At 46.8% G+C, this 27,004-nt stretch overlaps 1 protein-coding gene across 6 annotated transcripts in view; it reads left to right on the top strand.

Moving 5' to 3' along the window:
• Positions 1–1,087: 1,087 nt before the first annotated feature.
• Positions 1,088–27,004, top strand: part of MYO7A (myosin VIIA) — a 65,976-nt gene continuing 40,059 nt past the window's right edge. For 2 of the 6 annotated variants that reach the window (XM_075140288.1, XM_075140287.1), the window contains exons 1-13: positions 1,088–1,207; positions 2,251–2,403; positions 7,873–8,057; positions 9,553–9,674; positions 11,553–11,695; positions 11,797–11,910; positions 13,377–13,530; positions 14,194–14,270; positions 15,694–15,813; positions 17,090–17,232; positions 17,656–17,866; positions 18,358–18,493; positions 18,881–18,987. In XM_075140288.1, the coding sequence (XP_074996389.1) occupies positions 1,109–1,207; positions 2,251–2,403; positions 7,873–8,057; positions 9,553–9,674; positions 11,553–11,695; positions 11,797–11,910; positions 13,377–13,530; positions 14,194–14,270; positions 15,694–15,813; positions 17,090–17,232; positions 17,656–17,866; positions 18,358–18,493; positions 18,881–18,987 (1,764 nt within the window). In that variant the 5' untranslated portion in view covers positions 1,088–1,108. Of the gene's footprint in view, positions 1,208–2,250; positions 2,404–4,773; positions 4,792–7,872; positions 8,058–9,552; positions 9,675–11,552; positions 11,696–11,796; positions 11,911–13,376; positions 13,531–14,193; positions 14,286–15,693; positions 15,814–17,089; positions 17,233–17,655; positions 17,867–18,357; positions 18,494–18,880; positions 18,988–22,161; positions 22,219–27,004 lie in introns of all 6 variants that reach the window. The other 4 variants (XM_075140283.1, XM_075140284.1, XM_075140286.1 and 1 more) reach the window with 4 other exon arrangements.

Below are 27,004 nucleotides of genomic sequence, written 5' to 3'. Positions count from 1 at the left end.
ACTCAGAGGCATGAAAAAGTACATTCGTTTGCAAACATGCCTGACAGTAATTTAACTAGGTGGCTCCCAATTTTAGCACCTCTTCACATTGACGTTAGGGGTGGCAAATAATTCTGCCTTGTTTCCAAGAGTGTGGGACCCACTTGGGAGTTTAGTTTTGGGTTCTTTTGGGGTTTGCTTTTGTATTGAGGAAAACAGCTTCTTTAAAAGCCTTTTTGCATTTGAGTAACATAATATCCACAGAGCTGATGAGCAGATAGTCCCAGCCCAGCAGGACTGACAAGAGGTCTATAGGATCACCAGTGACATGGAGTGAGTGGATAGGGGTCAACTGCTTGCTGTGTCTTCCAAAACGAAAACAAAGAGGTCTCAAATGAAAGAGGTGAGACATCTGAAACATGCAAAAGGACACAGCTTTCATGCTATTTGTCTTCGAGAGTATGGATGCTAAAACTTTGCACAGCTTCAGGAAGCAACTGGACATGCTCACAGTAGATAAAATCCACTGAGAAGTATTAAATGCGAAGAGCCCACCTACAAATCACTGTAGCTGGGAGACCTCCTGAGGAATTATATATATCTACCCCTCTGCTATGTTCTTAACCCTTCTTTAGTCATCCCTTTTTCACCAGTCTCCAAGGCAGGGGAATGTATGTTTGATAGTGGTTATCTGCAAGGAAAAAATGTACCACAAGCCTCCAGACAAAGCTTTCCAGAGCTCAAAACCATCTCCTAAGCGTGACTTTCTAGGCTTGTACATTGCACAGAGGGAAATCTCTACCTGGCTGGGTTCTTCTGCCTGCATCACTGCTCTGTAACCTGCTTGCTGGATGCAGTCTGTGACCGACAACCACTCACGAGCTCATGAAACGGAGAGATCGTGCAGTGGGTGTATGCTGTGTGGAGCATGCCCGACTGCTATTACCTTGCAGGGGGTTTCCTGAGCATCTGCGAAAAAGGGATGGTTTGTGCTTTACAAAGAAGTAATTTGACTTGTACCGATGATTTGGGTCCAAAACATCAGCCTGTTGTACTCCAGGGGATGCTGAACCTTCTGCAGTTCTGGGTGTAACTGTTCTCTCTTTGGTTCCAGGGGGATTATGTGTGGATGGACCTCAAAACCGGACGGGAATTCGATGTTCCCATTGGAGCGGTGGTTAAACTGTGTGACTCTGGACAGATCCAGGTTGTGGATGATGAAGGCAATGTACGTACAAAAGGTTGTCATGACCCTTCTTCAGCTTTATGGGCCTGGCTAGGCCAGGGGTCATGGGGTCATGATGACTGACTTTGTCACAGGCTTCTCATACGTCCTTGGGAATCAACTGTGCCATAGTTTTCTATTTGTAAGGACAAGATAATGTTGTGTCCCTACTTTTGTGGTGGTACTGGGAGTGAAAAGTTGAGAAGCTTCTTGAGTACAATGATAACAGGGGCCTCCAAAACACATTTAGATACTGCTTTGAGCAAACCCACCTCAACCTGCTGTTCCTCTGCTGTTATCCAGCCCTTCCTGACCTCCTGCCAATACAGGATGTGCTCAAACACTGGTTCTCCTTCAATTTCCCACCTCTACTTCTGTGCAGTGGTGGCTGTTTTAGAGGAACGTCTATATCACAGCAGAGGGTGGCCAGAGGAGGTTCCCTGTCCTTTATAATTTTTTTTCCAGCCCAAGATAATTGTGAGTGCTCTCATTCCCTTCAAGGATGACAGAAAGAGATTTGGTTCAGCAGGGTCCTTGTGTCCAATTTGTAGTAGCTTTTGAAGCCCTCTGGAAGTGATCAGTCTAAATGACACTCTGCCAATAAAAGTGTGACTTTGCCACCCCTGTGCGTCCCTCCCTCCTCTTCTAAATTATCTTTTCTCTGCTCAACAGTATTTTGTGGCAGGGGGTTAACCAGTGATGTGAAAATGTAGTTGTGTGAAGGGAAGAACAAACCTGTTATTTGTTAAAAACACCCCTGATGTGCCAGATGTCCATGCTGCCCTGGATGATGCTTCTGCCAGGATGGCTTGTGTCTCGTGCCTCTTGCTGCTCCAGTAAACCAAAAGTTGTTTTCCTTCTTCTGCTAAGAATCTTTCGACTTAGTCATTGCCATGTACCAGGAATAGAAGCTGTGGCCTGCGTGTTAATGCTCCCCCATGTATGTTCTTCCATCTGGTCCTTCTGTCTGGGGTGGGCTATTTCTGCCTCTCATCCCAGTGGTGTTTAATTTCATTTATCTTTCTCTGCCCTCGCTCTCTTCCCAGGAGCACTGGATTTCCCCGCAGAATGCCAGCCACATCAAACCCATGCATCCCACCTCCATCCATGGAGTGGAGGACATGATCCGCCTGGGGGACCTGAACGAGGCAGGAATCCTCAGGAACCTGCTGATCCGCTATCGAGAACACCTCATCTATGTGAGTGTCCTCCCCACCTCCACCCCTTGCTCTGCACTGCACCCCCTGCCATCCTTAGCTCTAGGGAACCCACATGTGGGAAACCCTGATTGAAAATCTCAAAGGCCACCTCCCCAGCAGGACAAGAGTCAGCATTCCAGTCTCCGTGCTGGTTTTATCAGTGTGCTACATGCTGTGTAGTCTGGTGCACATTCTTGGGGCAGAAGTGAGGAGCGTGTGTGTATATTTGCCACTAGCTAATGTATTCAAACAGCCTATGCAAATATGGAAAATTTGGTATTGCTCTCAAATCCTACAGTTTTCAGATACTCGGGTAAGTGCCTGCTGTGCCTTTGAAGGCCTTTTCAAAGCCACCTGGGAATGTAATTTTTAAAAGGCTCTAGAGACTACTAGATTTTCAGGCCAGAGGGAATTGCAGTGCAGTCTGACTTCCCAGATAGCATAAGCTGGCAGACCATAGCCAGGATTTTATCTATCAAGTCTCCTTGTTCTGCTTGATGTCCGGTGCCTTTTGAAAGGATGGTTTTGGATCAGAGCTGGGCAGCGATGGAGAGCACACCATTGTTACATAGGCTGTTCCTATGGTTGACAGCCCCCTGTCCCCAACTCTGGAAGATATCCATCTCTTCTTTCAGAGATGGATTTCAATTCTAGAGGAAGGGGATATGGCTGCTGAAAAGGCAACCCTAATTCCCCAAATCTTGGAGGAGAATAGAGATCCCCAAATTCATCTCTCACCAAGGCACCTTTTTTGTTGTGCATGATGTCTAGGTCCCCTGTGTTGTCAGTTGAGAGAAAAAGGCATGACCAGAAAATGATTCACACATTAGATGAACTGAGTTACTCCCCGGAGCTCTCTTCAGGGGGCCACAGCCATTTATAATGATGAACTAGCAAAAGTTAGCAGGCCAAATTAATACTTGAGGTGGTGTCTCCATGTGCACTAAGCACCCACAGCAGTCACCAGAGATATCAGTAGAGTCAACAGAGCCAAGGCTGCCTTTCAGCCATGCAAACATAGGTGCCTGCTGATGAGGGGATTGCTTTAGGGCTGGCTGGGGCTTGGGTATCATGGAAGATTTTATGTTGAAAGGAAAGTTCGGGCTGGAGGTCTACAGTCCAACCTCCTCCAGCTCAGAGCATGTCCCTTTTCAAGGTTAGATGTGGTATTCACGTGGATAACTAAATTCAAGCAACCTGAATGCCACCCGAGAAGTAGATAGCCAATAATTTGTAGCTGATTGGCTCATTCAGGGAACATGTATTTATCCAGTGAGCATTGCCCCTTTTTCTCCTGTTTGTGGGCACCCTGCGCTGGTACCAAGTGGATTCCTGCAGCTCTCTCTTGCTCTCTGAGAAAGTTGGGATCACATTGGGTATTTTTTCAGTGGTGTCCATGTGTCTCTCCTGGGGTCTCTATGTCATCAGGCAAGCGCCTGTTGCCTCACTAAGTGAACAGAGGTCCTCAGGTAAGATTTCATGTGTGCAATATCAGATTGCCTGTGAATACACCCAGCTCCTTCACGAAATCTCTGCCTCTGAGCTCCCTCACCAAGCTATTCGCAGGCATCCAGGGAGATAATGAACACGAATGAGCACCGGGCAGAGAGTTGTTTGGCAGCGTCATACTAATAAGGGCTAATGCAAAGGGCAGCTGCTAACCTGGAGGTAAGCGTGGGCTGAAGTGACTCAGTAACAATGTGGTTTCTCTGCGAGTTCTTCGGGTCTGATGGGGACAGAGCCATGTCCTACAAAGCTGCTGCATAAGGGGTGGCCACATCCCACAAAGGGATTTGCATCACAGAAGTTCCAGGTTACTGTGCCTTGATTGCTCCACACCACTAATGGTTTTGGAGTGCCAGCCCACGATGCTGGGCACAATGCAGCAATTAGTGTAATCTCAAAATTAGAATGACACTCTCAAAATGACATAGAGTGCATAGCCTGATAGAGAGGCACGTAAACCACCCCTGTCTACACGTGTGTTGTTGGAGGCTCAGGAACCCAACTTTAGATCTCATCTTTTAAGAGTGGTGGCACTAGGAGGAGTAGATTTGTGTCGAATGTCATAAATATTGATGGCAGTTTTGCAAAGCCAAGGTACCGTATGGATGCCATGTAGGTAGGGATACCCAGTCCCCTGAGGTGTTTTTTTCTGGGGTATAATTTGCTCTATCTTAAAGATGATGAAGCTCAGTGTGACTTTACCTTCACTGGAAGGATTTCTGAGCCTGCTGAGTAAAGGATGACTTTTCCAATGAGACTTCAGTCTCTCTTGTTTCCTCATCTCCTTAGCTTTGAGGAGGGTGTAATTCTGCTCTAATAAAATATAATTTTCCTTTTTCTCCTCCCTCACATTTTACTCGTAAGACAAACTGCGGCGGGAGGGTAAGTATGACTCTTGGCGCTGTCATTTGCAATCGCTGTCATGCCTTCCACTGGATCACTTGTTTCTGTTCACCATTGTGGCATTCTCGTTTACTTTGCACCACCATTGCTGCTGCTTCACAAATGCACTGAGAGCATCATCCCCTCTGCTGCAGAGCTTGGCCCTCATGGTGAAGTTGTGACACCTCCCCAGAACTGGAAAGTCCCCAGTCTGTGAATGTGGTTAAAGATGTAAGTGCTTCTCAGTAATGACCTCAACTTGAAGGAAAGAAACTTCTGCAGCAAAATGAGAAAAGCTTCCACAAGGGCTTGTTGCCCATGGTTTGGCTTGCATACACTAAGAGAAACTATGGTGAATAGCAAGAGCATCTGGTGGGGAGTTTGGACTCATGAGTAAGGTTAAATCTCTTTACCTGGAGATGAAAGCATTGCCTGCTGCTGCTCTCTAAGGGTTGCGAAAATGCAGTGTTTGGTAGAGCTTTAACCCTATAAGAATCCAGATGAAGTCAGCCGTGGTGTTCTGGGTAGCAAGGGAAGCAGGCTCAGAAAGGATTTCTTTGGGGCTAATTAAAATGTAGGTCATGCAGGCAGTAATGAATTTGCACTGAGATGTGGTTCCTATGGTCAGCTACGGCAGAGCCCCTGCCTATTGGTAAAGCTTTATTTTCCCAAGACCGGAGGGCTTTGCCTTCTCCCAGCAATAGAAACCAGAGAGAGAATATTTTCTTGGAGGTGCCCTTCGGACCCTCATCAGCAAAGTGGACAAAGTTTTGCATGCCGTCGACTGTGAGAACTGGGCAAATTGTGAGTATTTATCAACTGGGAATGACCTACAAAAACAAGCAATAGTACAAGAGTTCATGCTGACAGTGTGTTTTGTGGATCACAAGGGAAGGGTCAGTGAGAGCATCCAGAAAGCATTCCTGCAACTAATGGTTAACTCCTTTGAAAGTCTCACCAGCTGCATTTGGGGCAGGGCAGACCAGCGGGGTTGAAACACAGGGATTTCAGACCTCCGCAGAGGGTCAGTTTTTTTGCAAAGAGGCTAAAGGAAGATTGGAAATGTCCCTAAAATTAACGTGGTAAAAATTATGAAGAGGAAAACAGTCTTCCAAGTATCTCAACCGGGACTGGAAGCAGACTTGGGGTTCACTGGGCATCTTGGTGACATAACACCACTCAGAAATTGAGCTCTTAGTGCTTCTCTGAGCACTAAGCTTACCTGCTCTGTCCCTGTGGAAGGCTGTTCTAGGAATTCTCTGCTCCCCTATTTCAGGGCTTTCTTCTTCTGACATCCAGTCTACATGATTTCACAGCCAATTTCTACCCTTTGGATTTGTGACAATTATTTTCTTGAGCTTAAAGAGCTTTTTGCCTTCACTGGCACATACCCCCCTGTTACAGGGAAGACTATCGTATCCTTTCTCAGTTACCGCTGTAAATTCAAACAGAAAGTTGCTCTCTGGTGTTGGCCATGAGGCTAGAAAGTGATGAGTCCCTAAGGGCTTTCGGCATCCCCGCTGTAGGACACAGTTGCCACCTACTGGCTGCCTTTCAGCAAGCCTGAGGTGTGGGAAGAGTTGCATAGACGATGGCAAACAAATTATCATCTCGCTGCACTCAAGCCCTTTCCATCATGATTGAGGGAAACTGGGCTTGATGGGACAAATTCGACCTGGGGCTACCAGCTTGTGTCTCCAGGTCTCCCTTTCCATTCCTCTCCCCAGCAGCGGTAGTTAATTTGCTGCCTTCAGAAATGAGGAACAGCTCAGACTTGTTTTATTCATCAGCCAGTTGGCAATATGCACAAAAAGAGGAGCAGCCAGCAGAGGACAGAGAGATTTTCTTCTTGGTTCACAAGCATCCTTACCTGTGCCACTTTGCTGCTTTGTGCCAAAAGCTTACTGTTGGTTTTAGGCCACACAAATAAAAACCCATAAGGATTATTTTTATGTTGAAATTACTTTTTTTTTTTTCCCTGAAAAGAATATATGCAGCAGTGGGGGCACTTTCACAGCTGGTCCCACCAGGAAAGAAAGGTGAGATTAATCTTGTAACTTTAGTTTCCAAAAGTTCACCTAGAGAAGGTGACTCGGCTCCTTTGAAGTCATGGAGTGAAACCAGCCTTCATCTCATGCTCTGTGGTTAGCCCAAGATGAAGCCCTGTTGACTCGCTTGCTCTAGACACTAACTTTTAGGCAGCTGAAGTTGGGGAAGGAGATCCTTATTCTCAGCCTTGAGCTCGGGATGTGGCCAAACCTCCTAACCGCAGAGCTGCATCTAAGCGAGATGACAAAGGTCATGAGTCCTTTACTGAGAGGTTTGGGAGAAATGGCTTGGAAGGGCAGAAATGAAAGAGCAAGACACCACAAAGGGGTTTGCTGCCCAAGGCCCAGGAGAGCTTTGCTCGTTTGAGTGCCACAGAGAGCATGGGATGGACAAAAGGCCATTTCCAAAAATTACTCATAAATAGCTGGGAAGGGATATGTCAGTACTTTGTGGGCCATATGCATGTGCACAGGACAAGTTTTAAATTGCAGCATGGAGAGGTTTGGTTAGGCAGAGATGGTAGAGAAGAACATATTGCAGAGGGAGACTTAGCAGCTCTGTTGTGGATTTTTAAAAACAGGTTAGACAGACGTCTGTCAGGAATAGTTTGGATCCAGCTGGTCCTGCTTTGAGATAGGGCAATGGTCTCCAGGTCCCTTTCATCTCTAGTTTCTCATAATTTGTGCAATGCAATAAATATGTATGGATATGTGCTGGCTCTGGCGATATTTTTGCAAATATGAGCTTGACTTTAAACTCTGAATTAGCTGAGGAGCATCCAAAATATGAATTAAGGCTTGAATCCATGTTGTGCATGAGCAAGGCTGAGTACGAACTGATTTAGCTAGTTCAGAACTTTTGTTCCAATTTTGCTCCAGGCTCCACCCTGCAAGCATCTTTGACTTGAACATCATCTTTCATCCAGCTTTTGAAAAACCTTGATTTTTCTGGCCTCCACACTCCATCCAAACTGCCAAAGCCTCTCAGCTACATCTCACTGTCCCCATAAACCTTCATGTGCTTCTTCTCCAGACATACACTGGTTCAATACTGGTGGCAGTAAACCCCTACCAGCTCCTACCCATCTACTCACCTGAGCAGATACGCCTGTACACCAACAAAAAGATTGGCGAGATGCCACCACACATCTTTGCAATTGCTGACAACTGCTACTTCAACATGCAGCGCAACAACAAGGACCAGTGTTGTATCATAAGGTGAGTTGGTGAATTTCCAAATGGGCCATATCCTGAAAATGGATGCTGAGCACCTGCAACGTGGTTGATAGGGAACAGCTTATCAAATAGAATCAGAAATTTGAATGACCTGTTAGATCTTCCATCCACATATTCCCAGCGCAGAGCTGGTCTCTGTTTGCAGTCACTGTTCCTAGTAAAGACGCTTTATCGATCCTTTGGTACCTATCCTACTATCCAATAAATCTCATATTCAACTTTAACCTCCCCTTTTAAGTTTAAATCCAATACCCCTACATCAAAAATGCAAAAATCTATACATTCTGCACTAGGAAGGGCCAGGGACGAGCTTGATCACTGGATCTGTGGTTGTTCACGCTGCTAAACTGGTGTCTCCTTGCATGGCTCTGCTCCAGACTGGTCAACCTTGGGCTCCAAGAAATGCCCGGTCACAGTTGTGGTCATAGTTCACTCCAGTGTCTGTCCCAAATGGTGGTATGAACCAGATTTGGTTCCCTCAGCCCTCCAACGCTATCCTATCGAGTTTTGAACCCTCAAACAGTCCCACATGCTTTCAGGGCATCACCTCCCTCCAAGGCATGCCTACCCTAAGTTTCATTGCACAAAAACATTTCTCTGGAGCACCCCATGCACAGTATTTCAGATACGTGGGACTAAAAAGAACCATGTGGTAATGATTACCTTGCAGGGCTAAAAAAGCATCATATGGAGCCCAGAGGAGAGTCAAGGCCAGGTGTGATGCAGTGTGCCAGTGGCCAGCCAACCCTGAGAAGTGAGTCAAGTTAGCCATGGGGCCAGGGCTGGTTACTGAACATCAGGAAGGTCCATTTCAATCATTTATACTGGCTACCCCATGCATCAGACAGACTCACACCAAGGGATTTCTGCCCAGCCCTTCCTCTCATGTCATTGCAAGATAGAAGTTATCTTTCAGTGGAGAGAAAAGTTCTGGGGAGTAACTCTTGCTTCCTGCCCCATGATCTTCTCCTCTCCTACCTGCCCCTTGGTAGGACATGCCTAGGGGACCTGTGAAAGTGCCTGCCACTAAAAGGCAGTATTTCACAGTCTGCCTTCTAGTGCATTTTGGCAGCTCAAGACTGATGATGAAGAGGCCCCATGGGACCAGCTAGCCCCAGGACCACAGGCTCATGGTTTGGTGATCATACCTGGAAAAGCACTGTCTGAAAGTGCTTCCTGACCTTCTTAGTGCTGATTGAATTATGGTATTTGCTGGAGAGACCCAAACTCAAGCAACAGCTTGGGCCAAATGGGCTGGAAAACAAATCTGGATCTTGGCTGGAAGCTGTCTGGTATTGTGTCCTACCATTTCTCCTACAACCAGTCCTTGAGATGCTGGAAATCCATCCTTAGTGGCCTCGTCACTTGCTCTAGCAGAATAGGCACAAAGACATCAGTCCCTTTGGAGAGAGAGAGAGGGACATTAGCAGGCATGCAGCAGGGCTTTCACGGACCTCGATTCCTGTTGTCTTTGCAGTGGTGAATCCGGAGCAGGGAAGACAGAAAGCACAAAACTGATTCTGCAGTTCCTGGCAGCCATCAGTGGTCAGCACTCCTGGATTGAGCAGCAGGTCCTGGAGGCAAATCCCATCTTGGAAGGTGAGACCTCAGATGATGGAGGCATTTTTTTGTTGGCAAAAATAGTCAGATTCAGGAACCACAAAATGTGGCCAAATGTAAGTCACTTTGTTCTATTTTGAGTTTCAAAAAGTGACAAATTTAAAAAAAAATCAAAAGCAATGATGTAAACATTTGTTAAACAGCATATTTGGTTTCTTTCCATTTGAATTTATTTTTCACAAGACAAATATTCTCTGATTTGGGCTCTCAAATTTTCCATTAATATTTTTGACAACTATTGTTGAAAGCGAAACATTTCAGCTGACCTGAAATATTTTACAATTTTTTTATTCACTTAAAATTGAAAAATGTGGTTTTTCCAGTTAAATCAGGACTTTTATTTTTTTCAGAATTTCAAAACAGAAACCTGAATTTTACTTAATTCTCTGTGTAATCTGGGATTTAAAAAATGCTGATCACCAAATACACAAAGCTCTTTTGAAAAATCTCACCACCTCCTCCAGTGCTGGAATTATAACTGTATGCAGAGCACCAATATCCTGTAAATGCTGCATGTTCAACTAACTATTTTTTTTTTGTTTTATTTGACCATAATTGCAAAAACCCTATTCCTATTCTTTGCTGGTTCAGCAAAACAGGAGATTAATTTGACCAGAGATTCACAGACTGAACACCTTGTGCTGGCTATACACAATAGTAAACCCCACCTTTTCCTTCCAAGATCAGTGAATGGCAGCAGAACGCAGAAAAAGAAATAAAAGCAGTTCAAGAAAGAACCAGATAACGAGAATTGGCTCGTGGCCTTAATAGGTACATTGGCAAGCTGTTACTGTAATCAGCCCCACTGTTTTAATTGGATGTCTGTAAATTAAATAGGTGACCTGACCCTCTGGCCCCAACATGACGCCAGATGATCCTTTCACACTTATGCAGAAAAATAGCATTTTCCTTAAAGAATAACGTTATTTTTACGTCTCCTGCTACTCACAGAGAGCAGTGTTTTTCTTGGTAAATAGCCTCCTAGAAATCAATGGAAGTGTGAATATCCTAACTGCTTTCCGTGAATAATATTGGCAGAGCAGACAAGAAAGTCACTGGCTGAGCTTTCCTTCTCTGTGCTCCACCGGAGCTTCCTTCAGCCGTGGCACGAAGATGCAACGAGGTTCTCAGGGCACCGCAGGGCTGCCTGACCACTGGCGTTGTAAAGCATCACGGTGCATGGCATGCACACAGGGTGTTTTTGAACATGCGCTTCATCGCTGCTCGAATCGAGGGGAAGAGAGGCTCTGTATTTCAAACACATCTCCATCACCTGCCAGAATCCTGGAGCCAGGGCATGCTGGCCAGGGCGCTCATGCCAGCGGTCCACACCCACACAGAGGATGGACATGGGTACCTTTCTCTGCACACAGTCTGTTTGCAGGGACAAGTCTCCTGCCGGAGGTTGACTTAGTCCCTCTGTATTTCCCTAAAGGATGAGCTCTTTACTTTCCCTCTCAGTCACCAAATCACTCACCACCAGCTCTGTCATTTCCCGGACAGCGTCACCTCGCACACTGCAGCATCCTCCTGCCAGCCTTGCTCAACCCTCTTGTATTTCATCAGCTGCTGCCAAAATCCTGCTGTCCTAGCCCTTCTTCCCGGATAAGGTCACCCCGTTCCCGTGCCTCCTTCTCCGTGCTCCTCTCCGTATTTCCAAGGACAGTCACCTGCGGTATATCCTGTTTCCCCACGCTGAGATGAAATTGAGCCAGGCAAACTTAAGGGAAAGGTTTTGGGGCTGCTTTTTACCCTCTCAGCCTTGCTCTTTTGATTATTTTTTTTGCCCATGAGACCAGATCCATGATCCTCCCTGGCATCAGGTCCTCTGTAACCCACTGCAATTCTTCCCCACAGCTTTCGGGAACGCCAAGACCATCCGTAACGACAACTCCAGCCGATTCGGGAAGTACATCGACATCCATTTCAACAAAAGGGGAGCCATCGAGGGGGCGAAGATTGAGCAGTACCTGCTGGAGAAGTCCCGGGTCTGCAGGCAGGTAAGGAGATGTATCTGCAAGGCGTGGGAGCGGGCACTCGGTCAGTCGACGTTTGCGGTGCCGTTCTCCTCGCAGAGCTGACGCTTGCTCTTCTGCTGCAGGCCCAGGACGAGAGGAATTACCACGTGTTTTACTGCATGCTGAGAGGAATGACGATGGAGCAGAAGAAGAAGCTGGGTCTTGGGAAAGCCACTGACTACAACTACCTTGCGATGGTGAGAGCGCGGTGAAGCAGAGGTTTGGTGGGGTGATGTGGTGAGAGCTTGTTAGCAAGGGAGAAAGAAGAAAGAGGTGCTTTCTCCACAGCCAAGAGCTGCTTTGCTGGTTATGACCTTCCCAAGTCTTAGCCACAGGGTTTCTGGGACTTCTTTGTCCCACCACTGCAACCCTCACAGTCTTAGTGCAAACCCTTAATCCCTGTGCATAGACCAGGTTATTTCCACTCTTCCTGTGGAGCAGGACACAAGCTTGGATGGTTTTGGTGTTTGGTGCCCAGGCCACTTGTTTGGAAATAACCAGGGTGTTAGATATGACCCGATGCTCTTGCAGCAGCGATGGATGGGGGGAAGCACATGGCTGGATGGCACATTATCGAATCATAGAATCATAGAATCATTAAGGTTGGAAAAGACCTCTAAGATCATCGAGTCCAACCGTCAACCCAACACACCATGCCCACTACACCATGTCCCTAAGCGCCTCATCTACATGTCTTTTAAATACCTCCAGGGATGGTGACTCAACCACTTCCCTGGGCAGCCTGTTCCAAGGCCTGACCACTCTTTCACTAAAGAAATTTCTCCTAATATCCAATCTAAACCTCCCTTGGCGCAACTTGAGGCCATTTCCTCTTGTCCTATCACTTGTTACTTGGCAGAAGAGACCAACCCCCACCTCACTACAACCTCCTTTCAGGTAGTTGTAGAGCGCGATGAGGTCTCCCCTCAGCCTCCTCTTCTCCAGGCTAAACACCCCCAGTTCCCTCAGCCGCTCCTCATCAGACTTGTGCTCCAGGCCCTTCACCAGCTTCGTTGTCCTTCTCTGGACACGCTCCAGCACCTCCATGTCCTTCTTGTAGTGAGGGGCCCAAAACTGAACACAGTATTTGAGGTGCGGCCCCACCAGTGCCGAGTACAGGGGCACGATCACCTCCCTGCTCCTGCTGGCCACACTAGTTCTGATACAGGCCAGGATACCATTGGCCTTCTTGTGGTGCTGAGCTGTCTGCTCCATGTGTCTGACCGAGCCAGCAATCTCCAGCCCCACTCCCTATACACCAGTGTCACCATCCAGAGGAGCTGGTAGAAGCAGGTGTAATTAATGCTGGCCCATCGTCAGCAAGGCTGGGACCCAGCTTTCTTGCTGGGTCGGTGGGACCCTCCGGCACATTTCCTTCTTGCTCTTTATCTCCATCTCAGGGAGGTTTTTCTCCTCTGCTGATTGCAGCCAGACACAGGGTAGCTGGGGACAGCAGGGTACATGCAGGTCACAAGGCTGAGCACCAAATCATAGTATGCATTAAAGCGCAGAGCCAGATCTACAGGTTCAACATCATCTTTTGCTTATTCATCCCTTAAACAAAATGTCTACTGATTTAGGGCGAAGCCCTGGGTGGCTTAGGGTTACACCCAGATGCTCTCTGCTTTACCCCATGCACTGTGCGACCTCTTCGCCTCCCCAGGGTAACTGCACAACCTGCGATGGCAGAGATGATAGCAAGGAGTATGCCAACATCCGCTCCGCAATGAAGGTCCTTATGTTCACCGACACAGAGAACTGGGAGATCTCCAAGCTGCTGGCTGCCATCCTGCACATGGGGAACCTGCAGTACGAAGGTAAAAGGACAAAATACGTGGTCCAGCGCACTTCTACTCTTTATTCTGCATGGTGAGAGGGAGCCAAGCTTAGGGACAGAGGGCTGTATCCAGACCACCTGCCGTGGTGCCATGCCAGGGACTCAGGTGCTTATTGTGGCGTGTAAGGACAAGAAAGGAGGAATAAGTCCACCTGCCCACTCTGCAGGGCTGCCAGACTCCAGTATGCTCAGTGCCATCCATCTTTTCTGAATGTAGGGAGGTCGAATATGGCCACAGGCCATTCAGTAGACTCAGGCTTGGCAAGGAGAGACTACCGGAGTGTTTGAGAAGAGGATGTGTGATTGGATATGCCTTTGTAAAGGTACCAAACCTCCCTGCTATCAGAAATGACACCGTGATTTAAAAAGTCTCTTTGGAAGACAGAAGCCTAAAGCACTGACATGCTAGAAAGGTTTTTACCTCATCAGTCATTTAGGGTGGCTGGCAGAGCAGAGCACAGGTCCTTTGCAGCCAGCAGCAGGACTCCAGCAGCTGCATGAACTTTCCTCTCCCTTCTGACGGCCAGATTTTGCCTGGCCATCACACGGAGGCAGTGGAGAAAGAGCCTTTCCCTCATCCCATCCACCTTCTATAGAGCCACGTCCCTCGCTGATGGTTTTCCCTCTGCCTTTCTTCCCCCAGCTCGGACCTATGACAACCTGGATGCCTGCGAGGTTGTTCAGTCGGCATCACTAATCACTGCGGCATCGTTGCTGGAGGTCAGTGGTGCTGCCGTCCCCTTTCTGACTTGTTCCCATATTTCTAGTTTTGTGGCAAAGCTTCATTTCAGCCAGGCTCTCCTGGTACCACCAGCTCTAGGAGGCTGAAGAGGCCCAGGTAAGCCACACTTTGCTCTACACTGGCAGCGTGAAGGTGGGTGTCTCCACCTGAGACGGGTATCTGAGCTCCCTTCACACCAGTGGAGAGAAACAGACACTTTGGTGGCACGTCATCCTAAAAAGGACATCCAAAGTAGTTCAGTCACTAACATAGAGTGTTTCCCTAATTGATGTAAAGAGAGTTCATTACAGTAGCTGAGGCAGAGATGTCACCTATACTGTGTGTATCTGAAGTGAGGTGAGATGACCCTCACCCAAACCATCCATCCAGTGGCTGGAGCATTCTTCTGTGGCTTCCCCAGCAGGTAACAGGGCTCCCTCAGGAACACCATCTCATCTCTATAGGCACCGCTGATCCCAGAGTGTGATCCACAGCTGCCTGCAGGCTGTTTTCATGTACTTTAGGGGGTGGATGTTTCCTTGGCTTGATCTCAGAATCATAGAATCATAGAATCATTAAGGTTGGAAAAGACCTCTAAGATCATCGAGTCCAACCGTCAACCCAACACCACCATGCCCACTACACCATGTCCCTAAGCGCCTCATCTACACGTCTTTTAAGTACTTCCAGGGGTGGGGACTCAACCACTTCCCTGGGCAGCCTGTTCCAAGGCCTGACCACTCTTTCAGGAAAGAAATTTTTCCTAATGTCCAATCTAAACCTCCCTTGGCGCAACTTGAGGCCATTTCCTCTCGTCCTATCGCTTGTTACTTGGGAGAAGAGACCAACCCCCACCTTGCTACAACCTCCTTTCAGGTAGTTGTAGAGCGCGATGAGGTCTCCCCTCACCCTCCTCTTCTCCAGGCTAAACAACCCCAGTTCCCTCAGCCGCTCCCCATCAGACTTGTGCTCCAGGCCCTTCACCAGCTTTGTTGCCCTTCTCTGGACACGCTCCAGCACCTCCATGTCCTTCTTGTAGTGAGGGGCCCAAAACTGCACACAGTAGAAGTATGAAAAAGGGTCAAGGGGATGCAAAGCTACATTAACGATGGTAGGATAAAGCTTTGCAGGCTTTGCTTTTTCATCTTCTCTCCCCACACCTCGTTAACATCTCACACTAAGTCACAAAAGCACTTTCCATAGTAAAACACTATATAAATATGTTAATTACTCTCTCTGAAAATGCTTATGACATCATTTGAGATATTTGCCCTCTACAGCTAAGAAAAGTCAATTATCTCCAGCCGTAGGGGGCTGCAGTGTCCCTTTTTGGCCATGCACATTCAAGCCAGTAGCCCAGGCCATTGTAAGGACACCTTGTGTTGTAAAGTCAATAGCTGTGTTTGGTGGTGTCTTTGCCAGGTTGACCCTCAGGACGTGATGAACTGCCTTACCAGCCGGACTATAATCACCAGGGGTGAGACCGTCTCCACCCCTCTCAGCATGGAACAAGCGCTGGATGTGAGGGACGCTTTTGTAAAGGTAAGTCTTAGGGCATTCCTTTCTGCTCTTCTTGATAAACTGAAGAAATCTGCCAGTTTTGAGACCAGAGCATCCACTGCCCAGGAAAAGTGTTTTGCTTGGTGCCCATGTGAGCTCAGTTCGGTGGATGACCTTGAAATTATGTTCTTACTGGGACGCACAAAGAGTTGAGATGGAAGGAGTCCAGATAGCCTGGTCTTCAGGGGATTTGCAATCTGGACTTGAGACTGTCAAAGAAAGGTGACCTGTGGAAGGAGCCAGCATTCTGAAATGACTTCACCTCAACTTCAGGAAAAAGCCCCAGCTTAAGCCTCAGGGTCAGATCCTCAGCTGCTCTAAATCAGAGCAGCTCTATCAACACCTGTAACACTCACACCTGAATTTCAGGATTTAGGCACGTCTGCAGCAGTAAATAAAGCTGAATGTCACAGGAACAGGGAGAGAGCAATTCAGCAGCTGCCAGAGCACTTACAGAGAGCATCACCTGAGGCTTTGGGGTGATGAAGGTTGATGAGATGGGTGTGCATCACTGCTGTGCTGTTTGTAGCCCCATGTAAGGTTGCAAAACAAGCATCGGTGGCCCGCTGCAAATGTGGCTCTGGTCTTTGGTGGGTACTCTGGCCAACTTGGGCTCTCCACTCTATCTGTGGGGGACTGGTAGATAAGGCTAGCTGACTTGACACCTAACTGGTCTGCAGATCCAGACAGTGACTTCTCTAGTGGTGATAGGCCTTTGGATCAGGCCCCCCTCCTGGTAGTACTGCTGTAGCTCATACAAAATAAATGAATAACACTGTAAAACATGCAGTTCTGGAATTACTGAAGCTGCAATAGCTGCTTCATTAAATCAGCAAACTGTTCAGCCAGTGCTGCAACCTTTAAGTCAGCACCTTGTCCAGGCAAGGTGTCCTTGGCTTGTCTAGCAGCGTAACATAGCTCTGCTGATCTGTAGAGAGAGATGCTTAGAAACCAAGGAAAGGACTGTCTGGCTTTACAGCGAGCCCATAGATCCAAAATCTAGGATCCAAAATTTGGGATTTTGCTTTTGGTTATCTAGGCTTTCAGGTCTGTTTTCCTTGATCTACATAACGGCTCTTGAAGCTTTAAACCATGCCAAGAGTCTGTCATAAATGTTGGTGAGCATGTCCTCAGGGACTGTCCAGTTGCTGGCCATTCTTTAGGGGGAGCCTGTGCCATCACGACTGAAGTGGTGCCGTGGACTAGCAGGACGAGCTGCTACCCTGTCTCAGTGACCTCCATCTTTGGGATATTGCAGGGAATTTATGGGCGCCTTTTTGTGTGGATCGTGGAGAAGATCAATGCTGCAATTTACAGACCTCCTTCCCAGGAACTCAAAAGTGTCAGGAGATCCATCGGCCTCCTTGACATCTTTGGCTTTGAGAACTTCACTGTGAACAGGTATGGAGCCTACAAAAGGAGAACCAGGACTTAACCCTCCTTCACCACCCCAAGCTCAAGGTCTTGCAGTCCCTTCAGCTCTCCTGAGATGAACAGGACTGGGCTGGGCCAAGCCTCTTTCTGTATGAGAGGTTATCAGAGCTAATCACTTTTATGTTGCAGCAGACAACATATTTCCTAAACTGATTGGCAGACAACATATTTCCTAAGCTGATTGGTTTAGGCTACACACGTATAATGGCTATAACATTTTTTAGGGGGAGAAAAACTGATTATCTGAACCAATAAGGAAATTCTCAGCCAACAGCAACCTTACTGAGTGGTTGATGTGGTCTGAGAGTTTTGCTTCAAGCATGGAGAGAGATGGAGAAAGACAGATCATGGTGGATCTAAAGTGGCCTTCCCTTGACCTTCCCTCCACAGTTTTGAGCAGCTTTGCATTAACTTTGCAAATGAAAACCTGCAGCAGTTCTTCGTGCGCCATGTCTTCAAATTAGAGCAGGAAGAGTACAACTTGGAGAACATCAACTGGCAGCACATCGAGTTCACTGATAACCAGGATGCCTTGGACATGATTGCCATCAAACCCATGAACATCATCTCCCTCATTGACGAGGAGAGCAAGTTCCCCAAGGTGTGTTCTGGGCTCAGCCCTGCTGCCAGTGACTCTCCTGTTTTTACCCCCTTTGCACTTTGCATGCTGGCACCCTGTGAGAGGGCTGATCAGCCCCAAACAGGCATTTGCCAGTGGGTTACCTATTCATAGCTTTTATTGTTCTGTCACATTTTCTTCCATGAGTACCACAACCATGCTTAAAACAAGTTACCATTTCTGGTGGAAGAATATGCCTGTAAGAGGCTCAAGAATAGCCTTTGACAAAGTTTAAGAGAAAATAATATTAAATATACTTCCCTTGGAGCACTATCTTGAATATAGCACAACATATCAGTGATATTTAATCCATTTCTTTAATTCCTGCATTTGAAATACCCCCTCCAACACATCTCTTCTCAAAATAAATACACATTGTCACCCGAGACAAAAAAGAAATGCATTATGGATTGGAAAATTATTTTAATGGGACAAACCCTGGTTAAACGTAAAATCTTTTCCTGCATGCACAGGGTACAGATGCCACCATGTTACACAAGCTGAACTCCCAGCACAAGCTTAACACCAACTATATTCCTCCGAAAAATAACTATGAAACCCAGTTTGGTATTAACCACTTTGCTGGAATTGTTTACTACGAAACAAAAGGTACGGGGCAGCTCCTGGGGTACTGCGGGTGTGAGGGGATGCTTGGGGGAAGGTGAGCTGCTGCTGCGTTGGAGCAGAGCAGGATGGTAGCCCATAGTAGTGTCAGCGTACTCCTTTGACTTGGCTCTTCAGTGGTGCCCATGAGCTGCAGATGTTGGTGCCCATGACAGAATTGCAGTTCTTTGCACCATATGCATCCTTGATCCAGTCTCAAGATGCGCCTCTGTCTTCCTTCTCTTGGTCCCCCTTTCTCTGCCCAACTCATTAACCTCCATCACCTCTCCAAGAACAGCCAGTAGTCCAGCAACCCAGAGGCTGCTTGCAGGGCACATCCTGGCCATGTTGCACTGTGTCATCTCTCTATGTGTTGTCCTGTTATTCCTCTAGGTTTCTTGGAGAAAAACAGGGACACGCTGCATGGAGACATCATTCAGCTGGTGCACTCCTCGAAAAACAAATTCATCAAGCAGATCTTCCAAGCAGATGTGGCAATGGTAATGCAGGCGAGAGAAGACCTTTATTCGGGGGGTTGTTCCTGGAAGGGGCAGAAGATGTGCAAAGAGTCATATTGCTCTGACGTGGTTTGAGGTGTTTCAAACCTGTTAGTGTGAGCCAGCCATCAGAAAGCGTTCATGAGGTGTCATGGGTACATCTATGCTCACATCCCCAGGTCACTGCATTCAGTTCGTCAAATGCTACTTTGTGCTGTGATTGCTCCTCTCCTAATTGTGTAGGGATACGGATGGGAACAATAAAGTTCGCGACTGTAGAAATCTGAGAGAGAAAGAGCTAGCCCCTCCAGTTGAGTAGTCCGGATCTGTGTATAATAGAGTGAGAAGGGAAAACCAAATACTTGTAGACCAGAACAGAAGGAAGGGACAATCTGGCTGGCCCTTAAGCACCGCAGCAGGACTGGGAGGGACCAGCTAACAGTTGGGGTTTACTGTTAGGGCAGCAGAGAGAGGGGACACCGGTTACGAAAGCTGAACTTGAAAGCTCCCCTTTCCAGATCCCAGTCCTCCAGGAGGGTATGTGCATACTCCATGCTCAGTGTGGGAGAAGACCATGTGTGCTGAAGCTTTGGAGAAAGACATAGTTATTGCTTTAACTGTTCCCACCCCATTTGAGCATTTATTACTAGGATACCAGCTTAAATGCTGAGATCAGTGACTATTTCACGATTAATAACACAAATACATGATGTTTTCTTGAGTAAGTTGAACATCTACATTTCACTACTAAGACATCATCAGCCCTGTTCCCAAAATTAAAGTAGAAACTGTTTTAAAATACCAGCCTTGCAGAACCTGAAAGTCTACACAGATAGGTCAGTCCACAGATAGGTCAGTATGGCCAATCCTCCAGTCTTTCCCTAGGCAAAGCCATGGGACTGCAGAGGCTGGGGATAAAAATTTCCAAAGCAACCAAGTTTTTTAGAAAGTGGGGTCCTGTTTCCAAATGCCAGCCAATGCCACTGATGGTCCCAGGGATTTAGGGACTTTCAGGAGTGCCGAACAGATATAAGTGCTGAATTCCTTTGCCTGCTAAGGGAAAGAAATGTTTAAATTCCCAAGAAATTTCTTTAAATAGGCTACAGACACTTTTGCAAGCCTTGTTCACAACCCTTAGCCACTCGGTTTTCCTCCCGCTGAAATGAATGATCAATCTCCTTTTGACTTCATTAGGAAGAAGATAAACATTTATCAGCCCCAATTCAGCTACCAATTGGCATAAAACTCCCAGTGGGTTCAGAGCTATCCCCAGATGTGGATACTCCTGGGGAACGAGACACTAACTCCCTTAGCACCAGTGCTGCCATTTACTCTGCTTTTTATTGCTTGTTCCTCACTACTTTTTATTTTCGGTGCAAGCTTTGCAGTTCACCTTGGAAGTGATTTCTTGCTTGTTTGGGCAGAGCAGAGATGCACTCTGGGGAACTGATGAGAGGGAGCTCTCAGGTTTACACAGTCATGCAGAATTCTTCACGAGAACACCTACCAAGCATCTTTAAAAGATGCTGGAAGTATATGACAGCAAAATTGAGATGTCTAGAGCTGAGACCTTTTAAAGTATCAGAGCACTTTTTGTGAAATAAACCTTTTCTTTTATAGTTCCATTAAACATCTTCAGAATCTATGCCGAGTGATGGTCCCTGTGCTTTGATACTTTAATGATCTCTGCTTTTCTTATTTGAATGAGAGATTAGTAACCTGACTGGCATGGAACTGGAAGAGGAACAAACATTGTGTACCGGCTCCCCTAATCACACACAACGTTGGTGTGAACTGGGAGAGCACAAATCCCCTAAACACCACGCAAACAAAACTGCTCAGACAAGCAGGATCCAACATGGGGCTGAGATGATTTTGCCATTGCTTTCCACCAAAATTCAATAATCTTTGCAGCCCCTTTCTTAAAACACATTCCCCAAAAGAAGGAGCAGGTGAGCATGGGTCATGGGAATTGACTGCATGTAGCAAAGAGCTGGGGCAAAGGTTCTTCTTGGAAGTGTGGACACCTTCCCCGAGCATCAGTGAGGCAATCCATGGAGAAATCTTCCAGGGACACTCAGGCCAGGCCAATCAAATCTAACATCTTCCCTTAAAAAGAGTCAAGTGGCTGCTTTGCTAAGGGCTAAATCAAATAATGAGGCATTTTGCTCAACAGCTTCCAACCTTTGGTCCTCAGGAGCTTATCGATGCGTTTGTGGGATTTTGTAAGTCAATGAAGATCAAGTCCATATCTGCTTTACATTCAGTCTTTCAAACGGGATCCTTATATGCCAGAAACTTGAGAAAGCCACAGATCAGAGAAGTCTGAAAACTAGTCGAGAGTGTATATTTGAATATTGTAGTAACTGTTTGGTCCCTGAAAGGCCTGATATTTGTGCACAAATAAACCTGTGTGGTGAACTGGGTGTTGCTGGAGCACACGGGGCTGTGGAGCCTGATTTATGCATGCCCATCACGGAGGAGGTCTATCTGCATGTGTTTGCTGAATCAGAACATTGCTTTGAGCAGTGCCAGGTGAAATGATGGATTCAGTGGGAATTGTACGCCGTTCCTCTGAGGAATCAGCCAGTACGGTCTGACAGCACTGCTTGCCTGAGGAACAGCTAGAAGGAGCAATGGGGGATGGAAAACGGTGAAGGGAAAAACAAATAGGGGGCTTTCCCCTCGGCAAAAATTTCAATTCTGTAGAAACTATCTATCTGATTAGTTGGATTAAAATTAGGGAGGAAGGGAGAGATTTCTTTAGCATGTTTGTGAAAATGTGTTTTTCCCTGGCATCTTCCCAACCGCTGTCTATTGAGAGCACTGGTCACAGGAGAGCAGGGATGTGTGAGGGAATGGCGTGGGGGTGGCTTAAACTGGACGTATAACGATTGAGATTAAAAGATGTAGAAGAGTTGTTTCCCAGAAGCAAGAGCTGGACAGTGCCTGTTCCCTCAGCTTCGGGGATGTGAATGCAGGGACAAAGGGGAAAAGCCAGGAGGGGAATAGACAAAAATCTAAGAATTAACGCATTTTGTTTGTGAGATATTTTAACAGCTGGACCTCCAAGACTAATAATGTCGGGCTCCCATTTCGGTTATTCCTTCTTTTCACTATTTGCTCTTCTCTGTCTCTGTTTGTTTTGTTTTTTTTTTTCACTTGTGCTTCATGTAGTTTCTCTGTGGCTATGCATCCAGCACTTTTGGCCAGTCGCCCACACCCACACCAAAGGTAAAATGAATACATGAGTTCCTCTGTTGTATATTCACCTCTCCTTGGCAAAGATTGTGCTTTGCTCTTGTCGGTTTATTCCTCTTCCTGCACTATCTATAGAGGATCCATTTCAAGTGACTGATGTGACGGAGAGCATTTTTACGGCTTGTTGAATAGATACAGGTGTGTCATTTATTTCTAGGACTCAACTCAGAAGAGCTTTGTAATGATGGGAGTTTGGTTTGGATAAAATCAGAACCAGCCCGAGCCAAAGTTTTGAGGACTTTTTCCGATATCTGAATCATTTTAATTAACTTCAGATGGATCATCTGTGGGATTTGGCTGTTGTTTATCGTGGTGCCACCATTGGCTTAGTGGGACATTATTCGTGCAAGCAACTGCAAATCTGGCGTTGTTTTGCCCTTTTTGGGGCAGGAAACTGACAGGTCATGTGCGAAGAGAGACTCCTGGATTGCATTTCTGGGTTGCTTGGAAATGCCATCATTCTTGGGAGGGGTTAGATCTTGTTCAGGGCAGAGCTCAAATCCAAACCTTCAATGACACAGTTAATATTGAACTTTGCCATGATCATCCAAACAGGCTCTTGGCACCTTTTTTAGGTCTTTTCTGTTGCATCTCATCTCCTGACTGGTTCTGATGGCTTCCCAAACCTTTCTTGCTAGATATTTGGTCATAGGGTAGCATACTGTGTGCTAAAGATTTTGTGACGTTAGCTTTGCGACTCCGCTCACATTTCCATGACATTATTTCAATAGCCAGAGGATTATGATAGAGATGGACGTGACTTTCAAAATTCAAATCCTTGCATGGGGCTGAATTTCAACCCTTCTTACCTCTGCAGCGTCTCGGGGTGTTTGGACTTGGAATTCCAATGAGGGGGATCTAACCCAAAATGACCCAAAGTCATTCATTCCAGAGCTGGACTCCTTCCGCTGCATATCATGATTGCAAATTGTTTGGATTGCAACATCTCATTGGGCCCTGCTCTAGAGTTGTAGCAATGCCACACACGCAAAAAAACCAAAAATCCTTCCTGAGTTAGGATATGGTGGGATTAAATCCAGGAGAGAATTGTTGTGCAAAATCTGTCAGAAATGCCCAGGTCAGTCGTCTTCTCTGAAGACGACAACAGGAGATATAGGGAAATGGGTGACATAATACTGATGATTTCTATGAGTTTTGTTGTTGTCATAGTTGTTCTCATAATATAGCCTCGTGTTTTATAGGTTTTCTAATGAATAATGATAGGTCGTATTTGTTAGGCACTGAGGCAAGGGTAGAACAGCCAAGTCAAAAAAGATTTTCCAAAGATATCAACATCAGTAAGTTTTATAAAATGGGGGTGTAGTTCAAAATAGTGATACTCGGCACTGTTATGTAGCCCATGGCAACTTTGCATCTGAAGGCACTTTCCAGACTGCACAGCCTTTAGGAGAGAGGCTCTCTCTTCACTCTGCAGAACCTGCTGTGAGGGGGTCTCAACTTTCAGTGGTCACCTGGAGGCCACCCCAGTGACATTTCATATAACAAAATAGCAAACAAAAAGCATCGTTTTTCTCAGACTTCAGAAAAAAGGCTGAGAACCAGCATGTCACATTGGCATGGCCCGTTTTAGTGACCTTATAATCCTAAAGAGATGGGAGGACAGTCCTTTGTCCAGAACCTTTCCCCAAAGTATTGCTGGTGGTACATGCTTCTCTCTCCTTCCCTAACTCACCTTAAGTAATTCATCTTTCTGCATTTCCACCGAAGCAGGTCGCCATCTCCCCGGCAGACCTAGTGCTGAGCACGGCGATCCTAGTGCACCATGCAGCCTTCTCCTTAAAGTGGGAGGAGAAGGTGCAGGGGGACAACAGGAGTAACTCCTACCATTTCTCCTTGTACTTGCCTTTCTCATTGCTTCTGTTTACTTGGTTTGAACGTTACAAAGAAAAAAACCCTGGTGATTGCCCTAGCTGGAACTCCGGGTCTGTATTAAGACCATACCACGTAACATAACTTTGTGTCCACCTTAACCCACTGAACCCAATGGGTACAGATAGGCTGAACTGGTTATTGCTTTCTCAGCCCCGGACACATGATAAGTACCTAAACACCAAGACACCAAAGGAAAGAGTCTGAATAGGTCCCTAGAGACTTTACAGCTTCACAGAGATGCTGGGAAATGTCCTGATGCTCCAGCTGTGCCACTGGGAATCTTGGGCACCCCATGCTGGCAGAACATCCTCTTGTGTCCTGATGATGATATTCTGCGTTGACTTTTGTCTTCATGTTACTGGAAGCAGCCACGCACGTCTGTGCACCTCTAAAGTCAGACGGGCTGGAGGTGGCAGAAAGAGGTGGCATTGAAGCATGTCTGAATGTCATGCTGGTCTGCACATCTTTCTGAACTTCTCTTCATCTTTGAGATAGTGCTTCACTGTAAATCATGTAATTCTCTTCTTTTTTCTTATTTTTCTCTTTTTTTCCTTTGATGCCGAGCACAGGCTGGGTGATTACTCAGTGCCCCAGTCTGGGCTACAGGACCTGTGAATCCTGCTCGTCCTTCCCCATGACACACAGGTCACGTCCTCCTGTGTGCTAGACTCCGTATGGACACCAGTGAAGAGAGAGTCTGTGTCCCAAAGATGCTACAGTCTCACTTTGAAAGCTAAGACATGTCTGGCCAGGAGAAAAGCAGAATATATTCAGCTCTTTCTTCTTCAGGCTAGGGGAACTGGGTCTGTTTTGAGCTAAAAAATGCTCCTCGTCCGCAGTAAAACTTGTATTTTCAGTGCCTCGCTAGGCTGTCTTGGCAGGCTGCTCCACTCCTTTTTTTGGGGCCATTTTGCTGGAATAAGGGAAGTGGTGTGATTGTCCCCACGCTGGTGCTGAGGTGAGGCGGGAGGAACCACGATGACGTCAGTGGTGTCACCCTGTCCCTGCAGGAGGAGGCTGATGCAAAGCACTCGCCTGAGGTTTCGTTGCGTAGCTGAGAGCCTGGTTAGTGCCCATGTGGCTGGTGCCCACGTGGCTGGTGCCCACCATCAAGGGGTCTGTGCACAAAAGTCAGGGCCAGGAAGCACGTGAACGGCTGGGACAGTGCAATCTTGACAGGAGGAGCCCAGACCGCTCTAACAATTTGGATAGGAAGACAAGCTGCTTTCTGGCTGCTGTCCCTCCCCAGCACAAAGCTCTCAGGTGTAAGGATGGAGATGGCACTGCTGCCTTTTACCAGTATCTGGATGCGTGCACGGAAGAAACGCAAGGCATCAGGAACCTAGAGAGGCAGGATCTGCTCTCTGGGAGCAAACCACTCACGCGTTCCCTTGTAGACCCTTGTACGAAGTCTTACACCCTTCCTACCACCTCGGCTGAAAAAGACCTCTCCCAGCCAAGCCCAAATTGACAAACCTGGCTAACACGCAGTTGCTTCCAATTTCCAGCCCTGCTCCTGCATCTGTTGCTGCTTCTAACCCCTGTGGCTACCCTTTCACATTGCACAGCGGTGACCCCTTGCACATTATTAGCAAAGCGATAAGAATACATTAATCAAAATTATCCAAACCAGGATTCTTGCTGAAACAGCCTATTCCTCATCAAATCTGTGACAGAATGTGAGCACCAGACTCTACAATCCTCTGCAGGTAGCAGCTGCATTCATTAATTACTCTAGATTTGTTAACAGTTTGTCCTTTGGGGGAGGATTTTACTGGGAGTGATCACTGATAGCTCCCTGCCAAGCTCTCCTGGACAAGTGGGCCAGGTTTTTCTGGTGTGTGCATGAGCTGGGTTTTCTCTTGTTGGAATTCCATGATGACTTTGTGTTTGTGTTGATTGGGTTTGTCTCATCATCGTACCCAACTTGAGCTGTGCAAATTCCCTGCCCATGGCAGGGGCCTTGGACTAGATGATATTTATAGTCCCTTCCAACCCAAACCATTCTGTGATTCTCTGAAATTCCTCAGTTTTGGGGGGTGGGGGTGTTATCTGACAGGTTATTAGTGCTATATGATGAAGCGCACATAAAGGTTTTAGCAAAAGTAGAAATAAAACTCACCACCTTGCAAAACATAGCAGCAAGGCCAGTGCAAATGGGGACTTTGTGATTCCATACATGGCTTGACCACCTGCAAAGAAGAGGATGTTTGGAGGAAATGTGCATTACAATCCTGCTGGAATCCTCCCTTTGGGAAATCCCTGGCCATCAGGTCATGTTGCAGTTTGCCCTATTTTCGATTTGGAGGGAGTTGCATCCCGGTGCCCAACTCTTCCCCCAACCCACCAGCGGTACTCGCTGCCCCACAAAGGCTCTCTGACCCCAGGCCCTACGAGACACACAGCACCGCTGTGGCTGATGTGTAATGAGCTCAGGTAATAGCGATTAACACATAAAATGAGCTGGGGGCTTCATTTCTTTTGGAGCTGGTTTAACAAGGCTCTCCCAAGGCAGGGAGAAGGGGTTATGAAGGGAAACCACTTCATTCTAATTTAGAACAACTTGCCCCAAACTGGAGATTGGATTATTAATTTAACCAAGGGAGCTAAAAAAAGCAAAATACTCAAAACCATCCTGATTCACCCTAAATACCCACCTCATTTGCTCTAGTTAATATTCTTTCCCAAACACAACTCAAATCTTCCCTGTAGTACAGGCTGAGAAATAAGACCTCAAGACCTCACCAGCAGTTTCTGGAGCTGTTGCAGAGTCACCCCGCAGTGAACATGCTCTGCTTTGTTTTTCACCCTATGTGGATCTCTGGTCCTACACCCCAGGGAGCAGGAGAGGCTTAACCTGACATGA

This window comes from Calonectris borealis, chromosome 1, assembly GCF_964195595.1.
Source record: "Calonectris borealis chromosome 1, bCalBor7.hap1.2, whole genome shotgun sequence".
Lineage (NCBI taxonomy): Eukaryota > Metazoa > Chordata > Aves > Procellariiformes > Procellariidae > Calonectris > Calonectris borealis.
This window is presented reverse-complemented; position numbering and strand designations above follow the sequence as displayed.